This window comes from Saccopteryx bilineata, chromosome 1 (assembly GCF_036850765.1).
Source record: "Saccopteryx bilineata isolate mSacBil1 chromosome 1, mSacBil1_pri_phased_curated, whole genome shotgun sequence".
Taxonomy (NCBI): domain Eukaryota; kingdom Metazoa; phylum Chordata; class Mammalia; order Chiroptera; family Emballonuridae; genus Saccopteryx; species Saccopteryx bilineata.
Window position 1 is genome coordinate 253253634 of NC_089490.1, and position 15351 is coordinate 253268984.

The 15351-nt window shown below is 45.6% G+C and overlaps 1 protein-coding gene across 1 annotated transcript; it reads left to right on the forward strand.

The window, feature by feature from the left end:
• The first annotated feature begins 2944 nt into the window (after nt 1-2944).
• On the forward strand, nt 2945-11761 carry GZMA (granzyme A). The gene is made up of 5 exons (XM_066253556.1): nt 2945-3074; nt 6360-6504; nt 8160-8301; nt 8496-8765; nt 11532-11761. Exons 1-5 carry the CDS (start codon nt 3005-3007, stop codon nt 11691-11693), a joined length of 789 nt encoding a protein of 262 aa, XP_066109653.1. The 5' UTR covers nt 2945-3004; the 3' UTR covers nt 11694-11761.
• The last annotated feature ends 3590 nt before the right edge of the window (nt 11762-15351 follow it).

A 15351-nucleotide genomic window follows, 5' to 3' on the forward strand; every position in this document is an offset into this window, starting at 1 on the left:
ATCTTGAAAAAAAAAGATTGTTCAAACAAAATAAACTTAGTGGAAAAGTTAGTGGACACACATCTTTCAATTTCAAAATGTTCTACAAGGCTACAGTAATCAAGATAGTGTAGTACCGGCATAGGGACAGATAATGTTACAGAGAATCAGAAATAAACTCAAACATTTATGGGAAATTGATTTTTTGACAGAGGGATCACAGCAATTCCATGGAAAAAGAATAGTCTTTTTACCTGACCAGGCAGTGGCACAGTGGATAGAGCGTTGGACTGGGACACGGAGGACCCAGGTTCGAAACCCCGAGGTCACCAGCTTAAGCATGGGCTCATCTGGTTTGAGCAAGGCTCACCAGCTTGAGCCCAAGGTCACTGGCGTGAGCAAGGGGTCACTCGCTCTGCTGTAACCCCACGGTCAAGGCACATATGAGAAAGCAATCAATGAACAACTAAGGTGCTGCAACGAAGAATTGATGCTTCTTATCTCCCTTCCTGTCTGTCTGTCCCTATCTGTCTCTCTGTCTCTCTCTGTCTGTCACACACACACACGAAAGAATAGTCTTTTCAACAAACAAAGCCAGAGGATGAAGTTGGACCCCTATCTCAAACCACACACCCAAGACAACTTGAACTATACAAAAAATTTAATTAAAAAATAAGCCAAATGTAAGAACAAAAACTATCACATCCACAAAAACTATAACACCCTTAGGGGATGAAAAAATAAGAGTTTTTGTGGTCTTGGCTGAGTCAGTAATTCCTTAGTTGTGACACCAAAGACCAAAGTGATAAAAGAGGTTGATGAATTGGACTGCATCAAAATTAAAATTTTCATGCTTCTAAAGACATTATCAGAAAAAATAAAACAATTTACATATACAAGGAGAAAATATTTGCAAAGTATATATTTTATAAGGGACTCAAATCTAAATATATAAGGAGCATTATTACAACTTAATAATAAAAAGGCAACCCAATTTAAAAAAATAGGCAATACATTTGAACAGACATTTCCCCAAAGAAGATGCATGAATGTCTAGTAAATGCAGGAAAAGAAGTTCAACATCATTAGTCAATAAAGAAATGCAAACCAAAACCACCATAAGAGACCACTTCACACCCACTAGAATAGCAACGACCATTAAAAATAACATATAACAAGTATTGGCAATGATATAGAAACCCCAGGACCTTCATACATTCTTATGGGAGTGTAAAATGGTGCAGCCACTTTGGAAAACTGTTCAGAAGTCCCTCAAAATGTTAAACACAGAGTTTTCATGTGACCCCAGTAAGCATGCTCCTAGGTAGCTGCCCAAGAAAGATAAAAACATATTTCCACACAAAAACATGCACGTAGATGTTACAGCAGCATTATTCACAATAGGTTAAAAAGTAGAAACAACCCAAGTGTTCATCAACTGATGAATGGATAAAGAAATGAATGGTATGTTCATGTGCTGGAATATTATTTGGCAATCAGAAAAAATAAAATACTGATACATGCTACTGGAACCCCAAGAGCATTATGCTAAATGAAAGAAGTAGTCAGAGAAAGACCACATATTATACTACAATTCCACTTACATGGGGAGTGACAGGTCTTCTTTTAGAAATGATGAAAATATTCTAGAATTAATTATGGGGGTGTTTGCACAACTCAGTAAATATACTAAATTAAAAACCATTGAATTAACCACATTTAGTGATTAATGGTTTATGGTTCTAAATTATATGAATGGGGGAACAGCACCCATATTGACATAAAAAGAAACAGATTGGCCAATGTTTCCTTTAAGACACTTTCAGTGGACAGAGTCAGTTGATCTTTAACTTTCTTTAAGTCTACAGTAAAATTACTCACCCAAACCAGAAACCGGGTGTCCCATTGCTATGACTAGACATGGTTAACTATGATGCACTGGTCATGCCGGGAACAAGGAAACAGGGGTTCCAGAGGGCTCCCTCCTAAGGTCATGTGATTTCTGAGAAAGTAGCCCCTGGGTCTGAAGTCATCAGGGTGTTAACTCTGAGGATGGTTAGTTTAACACCGAACATCCGGAGAGAACATAAGACCATGTGTCTTACAATAAACACCACATCCTCAGCTCAGAAAAAAGTAGCAAAAGACATTTCTAATAGAAAGCATCTGAATATTGTTCTTGCAGGGACTGAAGCTGACCTATCTTAGAGGGAGATGGCCCCCAATATGAGAACAGAATACTAGTGTCGGACTCTCATTTTCCTTTGTTAGCTAAATTCAGAATGAAGGAAGAAAGGAGAAAAGGAAGAGAGTGGGGTGCAGAGAGGAAGAAAAAGAGGGAGGGAGGGGAAACTCAGAAATACTTTTATGCATCTGAAGTTGTAAAACCAGCCAGTCAGGGGAAGCATAATCAGAGGTCTGGAAAGAGCCACCAGCCCCCACCCCTAGCTGCCCCCGTGTCCACACCTGCCACAGACTCCAGACAGGAGCCAAAAAATTACCCTAGACACAAAATGGAGAAGGAACGTTCATGCAAGAGCTTACAGATACAGGAGGCATCACCCTTGCTCTTGACCTATTGATCCTTACATGACCCAAACCAATAACTAAAAGAAGTATGGTTGGAGACCAATTTTTAGAGCCCTTTTTTTAGAGCTCCATTTAAGTTCCAACAGTTTCCATTTGTGGATAGGGAAGGATAATACTGCTGCTGCTGAAAATTAGAATCCTCAAACCTGCTGAGACATTTCAGAGTCTCTTCCTGGGCACTCCAGGGTGAGGACACCAAAGTCCCCTCTGCGCCACCCGCACCGTGGACCCACACCCCTCTCCCTCAGCACCCCGACCAAGGAGAGTACGCCCACTGCCAATGAGCCGCTCTCAGTGACTGACTGTCTCAGTGCCTACAGCTCAACTTCAAAACTCGAGAGAAAACCACATCCTTTGTGCTCTTGGTATATAGAGAGAGTCCTTCAAGGACTGACAACAGATTTTCACCTCAATTGATGTGGGGACAGACGCCACCATGAAGACCTCCTGTGCGCTTCTGGTACCTTCCCTCTCGATCGTCATTTTCCTTCTGCTCTTTCCTCAAGGTAAGACCTGGTCTTGTCATTTCCGTTAGAGCTGATAGAGCCAACCGGCAATGAACTTTCCGTCAATGTAAACTAAATGGACCAGCAGGAGAATCCCCCCACCCCAGCCTTAACATTCTTCCTTGGATGTTAATTAAATGCCTTTACTTTAGAAGGAAAAACATCCTTCTTCTTCATGATGTCTTTGCAAAAGGTCCCAGACCCACCAGTGTGGAGAGCTGCCCATTTGTAAACTTGCCCACGAGGACTAGGCAGAAGCAAACTGACAAACCACCCAAAGGCTCTTGGGTTAGGAAAATACCGTATTTCTCCATGGATAAGACAAACCTTTTTTCGAAAACTTTGGGGTCTAAATACGGGATGTGTCTTACTTATACGGTGGTTGTAGATTCTTCTACTTGCATTTCCCGCTTCTTTTTGTGCTCATTATTGAAGACAGTGACTCATCATCAGACACAGATGAGGACAAGCTAATGGATGGGAGTTTTGACAGTGATGAGAGATGTATGAATCTTATGATGACTATAACTTGAGTTCAATAACTTTATGTAACTCTTTTTTTTTTTCAAATATCGGGCCCCAAAATTAAGGTGCTTTTTATACGTGGGAGCGTCTTGTACATGGGGAAATACTGTAATCAGTACCTTTCAGGAAAGAAAGAGAGGGGCCTCAGCCTTCCCTGCTTCAGAAAATGCAGGTCGTTTTAATGACAATTAAAATGAACGAATCTGGCCCACACACCTGTAACAAATCCAGAATGATTAGAATTATTGTCATTACTTCTCTAGGCTAGTATGTCCTTGGGAAGATATTATGGCAGTGAGACTGTCCCTACATCAGCTCCCTGGAAGTGCTATAGCGTTTGGTATCAATTCTTTGGGGCACTGAGTAATAATCAATGTGTGGGGTTCTGCATGCGTCTCATGAGCATCAGCTTGAGAGGCTGTAAAATTCATGGCGTTCCCACTCAGAGGGCAGCAGCTCTGGATCTTCTTTCAAGCCCTTCTAGGAAGGGAGGACCACTCTCAGCCAGGGCTGGGCTGAGCTTTGTGGGTTTTCCCCAGGGTTCCATCCGTTTTGGAGGTAGGAGTGAGGAACAGGGGCTGCTGATACAACATCCTGTCTTGCCAGAAATGTCCAAGGAAATTGTCTAGTTCATCTTGCACTTAAAAATGAGCAAAAAAAAAAATTAAATCCAAGGTTGTAGCTCATTTGGGAGCAAGGTGTGGGTATAGCATCAGCTTGGTCTACAGTAGGACGATGTTCAGGTTTGTCAACTTCTCCACAACAGTGAAAACAGAGCAGCTAAGATTCCGATTACATCCTTTCTTCAAAGGAAACAGCAAGACCACCTTGCTCTGCTCAGCCTGGCTCCTGCAGTCAGAGAGAGCAATGTGGGGGCACCAAGGGGACAGACCCCGCTCAGCAAGACGTGAGGCTCTGGACCCAACCCTCCCCCACAGCAGAGCACCCTGGAGGGTTTCTAAACAATGCTGACATCCCAGCCCTGGTCCCCAATTCCAATTTGTTTTGATTCTGGTTGGGGACTAAGAATGTCTAGTTTTTAGTAAAAGGGAAAAGATTTTTACAATCTGAAGAGAAACCGAGTATATAGGCATTGCTAGTTTTTAGAACTTTCTCACCTGTTCCAAAGTCTCCTCCCTGCCCTCCTAGGAGTGGCTGGTTGTGGGAAGTGTGGGCTTCTTTCAGAGGTGGTGCGTGTGCTCACCAAACATGGGACTCTGCAAAAGACAGTGTCCCGTTGGGTGGGTTTCTGCAGCCCAGACGGTCCAAAGAGGCACGTTTGGAATCTATCCTTACCTGACATGCGCCAGGAAAAAAATTGAGATGAGAAGAAGAAAAAGAGAGAGAGATGTTCTAAATTCCTTCTCCTTTTACTGCTAGAGCCCAGAATTTCCCCTTCCCAGGCCCTCCTAGAAATTAGAGCCCTGTGGTCAATCTCTTTTCCTTTCCTCATTCTCATTATTTACACCTGACTGTGGACCTAGCAGTGAGGACCAGGCACTGTGCCCTATTTAAGGACCCATAGGTCTGAGGCAACAGTCAGGAGAAATACTTGAGGAAACTCCAAGAACAGCAGGTGTAGGGAGGAGGGCAGTTGAAAGGATTTCACGACGGGCCAGGATCTTCTGAACCAACATGGACAGCTTGCCTTGCGTCTGGGTCATACTGTTCTCTAATAATGAATCTAGACTTTTGGTTTATCATCAAGGAGGTCTGACTAGGGCAGAATTCTCTCCTCATAGTGTCTCCCTCTCCTCCCTATCCCTACTTCATTGGACAAGAGCTTACTTAGATTAAACAATGGGGTTCCTCTTGAAGATTGAAGGGGAGCCTCGGGTGCCACAAGTATTATTCTCACATTTTATGAACGAGGAGAGTGCAGATTTCAATAAAATGAGGTCTCTCGGTAACCAGAGAACTAACAGGCAAAGTCACAGCGAAAAGGTGCTGCTAATTTCCGCTCGTAAGTTGTGTGTTTTTACAAAGACTTGGGGTAAATAAGTTCTGGGGCTTCTAAAAGCCTCCCTCCTTCCTCAGATTAACGCCAGGCCTGAAAGGGGAAGGGTGGGGGGCACTCAAGGTTGACCTCGTCTCTAGCAGCTCCTGTAGCAACTGTTACCATGGAGACCAATGCACAGCTGTTTGCCCTTTGCAAGCAACAGCGGCCTGAGGTCAGATTTCCAGCCTGGAGGCTTCTGGACCTGTCAATGGCCAGGCTTCCGTGGCTGCAGAGGGTAGGATCTCTCGGAGGGTCCAACAGGGACAGATTTGCATTCGGATATCTGGACACTTGCATGCGAGGGGGGAGGATGCTGTCGTCTGCGCTGCCTCCCCAACAGGAACAGTACCGCTAGTCTCAGAAACACGGCTTTCCGCCTGACCAGGCAGTGGTGCAGTGGATAGAACCTTGGACTGGGATGTGGAGGACCCAGGTTTGAGACCCCGAGTCATCAGCTTGAGCGCAGGCTCATCTGGTTTGGGCAAGGCTCACCAGAGAGCTCAAGGTCGCTGGCTCGAGCAAGGGGTCACTCGGTCTGCTGTAGCCCCCCCCCCCGGTCAAGGCACATATGAGAAATCAATCAATGAACAACTAAAGAGCTGCAATGAAGAATTGATGTTTCTCATCTCTGTCCCTATCTGTCCCTCTCTCTGACTCTCTCTGTCTCTGCCCCCCATCCAAAATTAAAAAAAGAAACATGGCTTTCCGTAGCTCTCTCCAGGGTACACACAAACAGGATTTGCCTTTTTTTTTTCTGACAGATCATTGTGTCAAAATCATTGGAGGAAAGAAGTTGGCTCCTCATTCAAGACCCTATATGGTGCTTATTGAAGGCCAGAACAGGACTCTCTGCGGCGGGGCGTTGATCGCAGCCACCTGGGTGCTGACCGCAGCCCACTGCGCCCTGTAAGTGCTCCGTGTTGAAACAAAGTGTGTGGGCATAGTCTAACCGGGTGCATGTTCATTTAAAGAGTAAATTTCACTGACACCATGGGAACCCACACGACTTCCGTTTCTGGATCCTGGCCCCCCCCACCACCACCATACCACCAGCCAGGAGGACAGCCCAGGCTGAGCCAGAGAACGAGAGCAGTGTGGACGCAATGCCCTGTCTTGTCCTGCGGGTCCCCTCCCAGCCTCGGGTCCACACTCAGAAAGGCTCTGCTTCTGGTCTTGACTTCACCACAGGGTAGCAGGAGCCAGGTCCCCAGTCCCAGTCCCCTGGGGGGGCCTAAGCACAACTGCCAAGTAGAGAGAGCTTGTTTCCAGTGCCTTGTGTTCCCCTTCTGTGAGCTCCCCCCACACCTCCAAGCGTCTCTGTGGACGGCCACCTGCAAACCTCTTCCAGGACAGGTCTTTCCTCCACTCCCCCGGTCAAGCCTCCAAACCTGCGCTGTCCAATGTGGAGGCTGCTGTCATGTGAGCTACGTACACTACATGTGGCTATATAAATTTAAGTTAATAAAGTGTAAGTAAAATTACAAATTTATTTCCTAAATCAGCCTCGCCACATTCGCACCCTTGGTTAGCCAGGTGGGGCTCACGACTCCTTCTTGGACAGTGCAGATTTACAGAACGTTTCATCATTGAACTGTGCTCTTCTGAAAGCCCTATTCTAATGTCTGAAGTGAGACTAATGTCAGCTGGTGTCAAAATGGCAGTGTGACTATCAGGCTGGTATAGTTTATACTAGCTTGTGAATGGTAATAGCCTTAATTATTAATACCTCAGAGAGTATTTTGATTTTGTTAATCAAAATGAACCTTCAGCATAAAGTAAGAGAATCGATGTGGTCCCCTTCTTCGGACCACCATCCTTCCAATATATACACACTCAATGTCCAGCAAATGGGGACCTCCATGGAACCATCTCTTTCGGCAAGTTCTTCTGTTGAAGTTTGCTGTTGTCCTACAGAGATGCCTTCAGTGAGTTGCTCTACATCAGCGATTTTCAACCAGTGTGCCGCAAGAATTTTTTAAACAGGCAATACCTGACTTTTTAGCCAGGGACACTGACCTCTTTTCCCTCAGACTGTCAAATTAAAAAATGACAACAGCCATCTAGTGTGAATGAATCAAAATTATACCTATTTATTTTTTTGGCAGGTCAGCAAAAAATATGTTTTGGTGTGCCACAGAACCTTAATAATTACTTTATATGTGTCGTGAGAGGAAACAGGTTGAAGGTCACTGCTCCCATCTCTAGCCTACTGAGACCTTTGTTTTCCAGTAATCGAGGGCTTCCCTATCACAGCTAACAGGGGTGGGGGCGTTGTACTAAAACCCCAACAGAGACCCCAAGATTTGGCTTAATTGCCATGGAATTCTTCTTATTTGTTTTCAGTCAACCTATTCTATGCTAGTGATGATGATGATGATGAATTCATAAATGTTTTGCTTTTTATTCTTTAAAGTACACACATTTTTTTCCCTGAGCTATAATAAGTAGTACTTCCACGGCAAGCGTATTTATACAGGGGGCAATGAAACTGATCGGCTCATAATATGCTCAGCCCCTGATTAAGAAAATAAACTTGTTAATAGTGTTGTGTCCGTTCTCAGGAACTCAACATCCAAAATCATTCTTGGGGCTCACTCAAGAACCAAGAATGAGCCAGAAAGACAGATCATGTACGTGAAGAAAAAGTTTCCCTATCCGTGCTATGATAAGGACACACATGAGGGTGATCTTCAACTTCTACAGGTACGTAACTTTGATAGACTTCAAAGTCTAGGAACTCCTACAATCTGGCCACCTACATGGCAACCTTTCTTGGGTGCCCCGATAGCTACAGACTGTAGCTACATGGCGGGGGGGGGGGGGGTCCCTGGGGTTTATAAAAATGTGAATATTTTAATCACCTCATTCTGTTCACTCTTTTTGCTTGTCTTCCTCAGCTGAAAAAGAAAGCAATAATTAATAAAAATGTGACGATCCTGAATCTCCCTAAAAAGGGGGACGACGTAAAACCAGGAACCCTGTGCCTCGTTGCGGGATGGGGGGCCATAAACAACAAGTTACATAAACCCGACACCCTGATGGAAGTCAGCCTCACTGTCATAAACAGAAAGATCTGCAATGACCCAAAGCACTATAATTACAATCCCGTGATTGGACTGAACATGATCTGTGCTGGGAGCCCCAAAGGTGGAAAGGACTCATGTAACGTAAGTACAAGTGGTCCCACGTTTTGGCTGTTGGATTACACTGTGCAGAAATAGAAAACAATGTCACGCCAGGTCTTCTGATGGTGTTGGCTCCTGTAGAGACCTAGTGCTTTTTAGGGGAAAAAAAAAGCTTGAGAAAACTCCAGTCAAACAAGTTAATGTTCTCAGCCTAAGTGAGGTTTCATCAAAAATGACAAGTTTCCGGCTAGTGCGTGGGTTGATCTAAGGCATCTTTCTGATTTCATATAAAACTACCCAAGAAGCAATGTGGGGTTTTTTTGTTGTTGTTCTTCAATTTAGCATATGTAGATCTAAAATTAAAACTATAAAAATGAGACTCAGAGGCATGGACAAGAGTGTGGGGGTTACGGGGTGGGGGGAAGAGAAGGAGGGTGTTGGGGGCAGGGAGGGGCACAAAGAAAACCAGTTAGAAGGTGACAGAAGACAATTGGACTTTGGGTGATAGGAAGGGAGCATAACCAAATGTCAAAATAACCTAGAGATGTTTTCTCTGAACATATGTACCCTGATTTATCAATGTCACCCCATTAAAATTAATTTAAAAAAAGAAAAAAAGTACAAATTGGCAGTTATAAATAGTCGTGAAGATATGAAGTACAGCATAAGAACTATAGTCAACAATATTGTAATAAGTGTATGATGCCAGGTTGTACTAGATTTATCAGGGGAATCACTGCATAAGGTATATAAATGTGTGATCACTATGTTGCACACCTGAAACTAATATCATATTATATGTCAACTGTAATTGAAAAATTTTTTAAAAATTAAAGAATAGAGTCATTAAAAAAAAAACAATAAACTATGTAACATTCAGGAGAGCCAAAGTCAGGGTTTCCCTATGGACTTCCAGACCCTTTTCCCCCTATCTCAGCACACCACAAAAACTCCTCTGCCATTTAACCTGGAGAGTCTGAAATGCCTGTCCTTCCCAAACCCCACGGAGGCTCCCAGGCGAGACCCTATAGCTTCCTACATCCAAGCTCAGTCCCCAGGAAACAACGTCCAAGCATGACCCACACAGAGAACATGTCCTCCATGTCAGAGTCCGAGGGAAGGGATGGGGCAAGGCCCCTAGTGAGGATAGAGGTAGAAGCAGCACTGTACAGATATGTAGGCTCTGAGTGCTGGCTCGTCACCTTTTCCAAAGGCCCCACAGAGAGAGCCCCGTCTGAAGAGGGACATGCAGTGAGCATGGCTGGGGCACTATCAGACCCTGAGATCCAGAGGCCTCTCCCTCTTCCCAGGTGCTTATCTAAACATCAGCAGACTCTGAGAGGCATGCTTGCAGGACAACGCTAGGCAAAACCCCTCTCTTTGCCCTCCTCCCTTTCCCTCTTCGGTCACTCTCCTCTCGGAGCACCCAGAAACCCAGACCTGCATGCCTTTAGAACCCACCCACAACACCCTAAAGCCACAACAGTGTCCCAAGATGCCTGCCACCTGCCAGCCTCTACCATCAAAGCTTAGCCACCTTTTTCCTGTTCTCTCAATGGCTATTGATGAATTACACCTGCCGGACTCACTCTAAAATCTTCAGGCTCTACGTTAAGCAGGAGAAATATATCTGTGCAGGCGGGACCCCAGCTCCTCACATGGTTCCTTACTTCATGCACTCCTAGATCAGTTCTTGCCAGGAAAGTGGTGGCCCCAGGTCCAGCACGTAGCTGGAGGGAAGCTGGGCCCCCGGGGCCTGGCACCCGCCCAGCTCTGTGTGCAAACCTGAGTGGCCCTCCACGTGGCACCACCAGCCCAGACTCTAGACCTCAGGTAGGTTAAAATTGGCTGGTCCTAGAACCCCGGGAGAGAATGGATGGTCACACAGGGAGAGGGACTGTCAGGGGGAATAAAGCGGTGAGTGATGGCTCACCAGAGCCTCCCCCAGGGCATCAGTGGGCTCCGCAGTGGAGTCCCTGGTTCGAGAGCTTCGGCCCAGTGTCAGATGCTCACGGGGGACGTGGGGGGAAGTTTCTATCTGTCTCAGAGGGTGAAAGCAAGGGTTGCTTTGCTTTTGTTTCTTTGGGAGGATAAGTATCTGCTGGAGAAACTATATAGAAGACAGGGTTTCCACCTTTTGTCTCAAAGTCCCATCCGCATGTGACTGTTTTGCCCCTTGAGTATCAAAATATTTTGAGAAAATGACCAGTAGGTCTCCTTTCTAAAGCAGAAAATGGGTCTCAGGATTACGGGATAACATAAACCATAATACAAGTTTCATGTCAAATTTTCACTAGTTTATAAGTAAATCAAGCAATTTTTAAAATATTGACATAATTCTCAACCTTTTGAGTTTGTGTGTGTGTGTGGGGGGGGGGGTGTTTAGTAAGAGGAAAGGAGATAGTGAGACAGACTCCTCCTGCATGTGCCCCAACTGGAATCCACCTGGCAACTTCATCTGGGACCAATGCTTGAGTATCAAGCTATTTTTAGCACCCAGGGCCACATTCAAAGCAATGGAGCCACTGGCTGCAGGAGGAAAAGAGGGAGAGAAAGAGGAGAGGGGAGTGGAGAAGCAGATGGTCACTGCTCCTGTGTGCCCTGACCAGAAATCGAACCTGGGACAAACATACACTGAGCTGACACTTTATCCACTGAGCCACTGGCCAGGGGCCCTTCTGGGTTTTTTTTTAAGCACTAATTTTCAATTAAGTGAAGGTTGGTCTTCATTCCACATGAAATGGGACTTCTTTGGCTCAGCAACGGTCATGTTTGATGCTCATCCCCACCACCCCTCTTCTCTTCCAGGGAGATTCTGGAGGCCCTCTGATATGTGAGGGCGTTCTCAGGGGCATCACTTCCTTTGGCAAACCAGGAAGGTGTGGAGACCCTCGAGGACCTGGCATCTACACCCTCCTCTCACAGAAGTACCTAAACTGGATAATTAAGACTATGAAGGGGGCGGTTTAGATCACTGTATTTCATTTCATTTGCAATCACCTCTTTCTCCTGTCGTAAATAAAGTCGGTTTGCCTGACTGTGCCTGTTTCTCTCCTGTCACTTCAGTGGGCAGAATCCCACCTACAAAGTGAGGCAGAGTGACAGAGTGACCTTGTGGGTAATGCAAGGGAGAGAGCAGGGGACCGATGTCACCAGTGTCATCCATGTGTCAAAGGGTCATGCGAGTTTTGTTTGAATTATTCGCTGCCCTGTCCCAACAGGAGCCAGCTGGAGTGACACACAGGTCAGTCTGTCCGGTAAGGGTTCAGACATGGGCTCAGCAGCTCTGCAGGAAACACAAACAGCCAATCTGGAGCGTTTGGGTTCAAAGGAAATGAGCATGCCCTTTGGAAGCCATTGTTCCGCATCAACACCTGCTACTCAGATGTATATGTGAAAGCCTGAGTCTCTGGGAGAAATAGAAACTGGAAATGCCTTTCAGTGTGCTCCAAAGGCCACTGAGAAACAGAAACTAAAATTCTAGGGGTTACACACAAATTTCTTGCTTGGCCAGCCAAGAAAAGTATAAACAGACACTCAGCCTCCTTTCTCAACAGTTCGCAGGTGAGCCTTGGATTATCGAGGTGATTTCTTGGTTTGCCTGGTCCCTGAGCCTGGGTAGGTCCAATCACCACAGTGATTTCAGTGGCTGCCTCCCTCAGTGGGAAGAACCATGGTCAGAAAGTTTCCTTTGGAAAGAGCCCCACAATGTCTGTTCAACACATTGAAGTTAGTGGATAGTCATGCACTCGGTAGCTGCTTCAAAATGTGATGGTGTGAACAGATTCCTTTGATTTCTCTCCGTTCCTTTAGGAGTGTGTGTGTGTGTGTGTGTGTGTACACTAATGACTACTCACTATACACATCTGTACATACATACACACTCACACACAATGTGTACCTGAACCAAGACCGTACTGCAACACTCAGAGACAGCCTCTTAACAACGAAAAAAGAACATACTTTAAAAACTGACTAAAACAATGGTTTTCAACCATGCCTGCCCTTTAGACTTACCAGGCTCTATAGTATGACCAATGCCCAAACCCTACCTACCTCTGTAAATTTCTATTGAATTGGAATTCAATGGGCCCCCAATGAATCTACACGCAGTAGGGATGAGGACCTTGTACCAGAAAGTAAGACCTGGTGCCAATTTCTAAAAGAAAGGCTCCAAGAGAGTCACTAGCGTGATACCTTGTGTACCCACCCGCTCTAACTCCTGATTCCCAGGTAGGGTCCTAACAGCAGTAAGAGGACAGGCGGCCCCTACCGGCACACCTGTTATTGACTGTGTAGTCCACTCACAAGGCAGCTGTGGCACCCTTGTCCATAGCAGGTGGAGATGTAAATCTAGCTTCTTAGGAAAATTGGCAGTGACTATTAAAACTAAATGTGCACATATCCTGTGACCTAGCAATTTCACCAAAGTGATGTTCTAGACCAGTGGTCCCCAACCTTTTTTGGGCCACAGACCAGTTTAATGTCATAAAATATTTTCACAGACGGGTCTTTAGGGTGGGACAGATAAATGTATCACGTGACCGAGACAAGCATCAAGAGTGAGTCTTAGATGGATGTAACAGAGGAAATCTGGTCATTTTTTAAAAATAAAACATTGTTCAGACTTAAATATAAATAAAACAGAAATAATGTAAGTTATTTATTCTTTCTCTGTAGACTGGTACCAAATGGCCCACGGACCGGTACTGGTCCACGGCCTGGGGGTTGGGGACCACTGTTCTAGACTATGCATAGAAGCTTTATTCTTAAAGGTCAAAACTGAAAATAACTCAAATATCCATCCCCAATAAAATGGATAAACAATGGTTGTACATTCATGTGACGAAGTATTACACAACATTGACAAAGAACAAACTAGTTACGTGCAGCAACACAAGTTAATCTGACAAGCTGAATGTTGAATGAAAGAAGCCAGACCCCCCCCCCAAAAAAAAGAATATTGTCTATGTGATTCCATTTATCTGAAGTTGGCATAAGGCAGAATAACCCATGGTGACAGAGGTCAGAATAATAGAGGGGAAGAGGGAGGAAGAGAGGGGTGAAGGAGAGGAAAGGGAGGGGGGAAAGAGTAAACAGAGAGAGAATACTGGAGGATCAAAGACAATGTCTGGGACGTGCAAGGGCAGGAAGCAGAGCAAACAACAGAGCAAGGTCAGAACAGGCATCCACCTCAGGAAAAGCACCCCATCTAGTTTGACCCTCACAACAACACCACGCTGGAGACAGGCCTGAATCACAACCGTCACTTAGAAACAAGGAAGCTGGCACTCAGGCGAGTGGCTGTGGCCACAGCTCCTCACACAGGCTGTGCCGTCCACAGCGGCAGAAAACACGCAGGTCTGGCCCAGACTCAGAGCCAGTGCAGCACTTGGCCCTGTAGCCTGTGGGAAAAGGAAGAGACAGCTGGTGGTGCAAGGGCTGGTGCTGAGACTGGGCCCCGAATCCCCTCCCAGGACCAGGGCTCCTCTGCAGCCCACCACTTTGAGGGCTGGCCGCCGGCGCCTCTGCTGTGGTGAACCCAGCCAGGGTGGGCCCTGGGAGGTATTGCAAGAGGCTAAGGTGTTGGTTCCGTCTCTCCTTCTACTGGTTTCCTGTGGCTGCCACACCAACCCGCCACACGCCACGTGGCTTCAGACCACCGAAAGCTGCTCTCCTCCGGCTCTGGGGTCCAGAAGTCCACCACCAAGGGGTCAGCGGGGCTGGCTCCCTCGGAGGCTTCAGATTCCATCCCTTGCCCCGTCTGGTTTCTGGCAGCTATTGGTCACCTTGATCTGTGGCCATATGGCTCCAGTCTCTGCCTCTGCTCTCACATCACCTCCTCCTCTGTGTCTTGGACCTCAAGCTCATCTGGATAATTCAGGATGATCTCATTTCGAGATCCTTAACTTCCCTACATCTACAGAGACCCTCTGTCCAAATCAGGTCACACTCACAGGTCCCTCCCCTCGGACAGCCGTCAGTCTGTTCTCTGTGTCTCTGAGTCTGTCTCTATTTTGCTTATTAGTTTATTTTGTTCATTAGATTCCACATGTGAGTGAAATCGTACGGTGCTTGTCTTTCTCTGACTGGGCTATGTCACTTAGCATAATGCTCTCCAGGTCCATCCATGCTGTCACAAAGGGTAAAGAATTCCTTATTTCTTACAGCCGGGTAGTATTCCGTCGTGTAAATGGACCACAGCATTTTTATCCACTCATCTACTGATGGCCACTTGGGCTGCTTCCAAATCTTGGCTGTTGTAAATAATGCTGCAATGAACATGGGGGTGTATATATTCTTTCAAATTAGTGTTTTGGGTTTCTTTAAATTCTTTCACTGGAATTTTCCTCCAGAGAATCATGACTGGGGTTCACAGGGTGAGGCTTAGTTAGGCGTGACCATGCTAGAACATCCTCTTTACAAATTTTTTACCACAGCCCGTGGTGCAAACTACATTTTGTGCAGTGGCCCCACATATAGGCATGCACATGTTCTCACAGTTACAACAATAGTTTCATAAATGATACCTACTTTTTCATTTTTTTCCAATCTATACTGTTCTATTTCATTTTTAATGCTTATTTTGACTCATTAAATCGATGATCTAATGGGCCACGCACCCCCA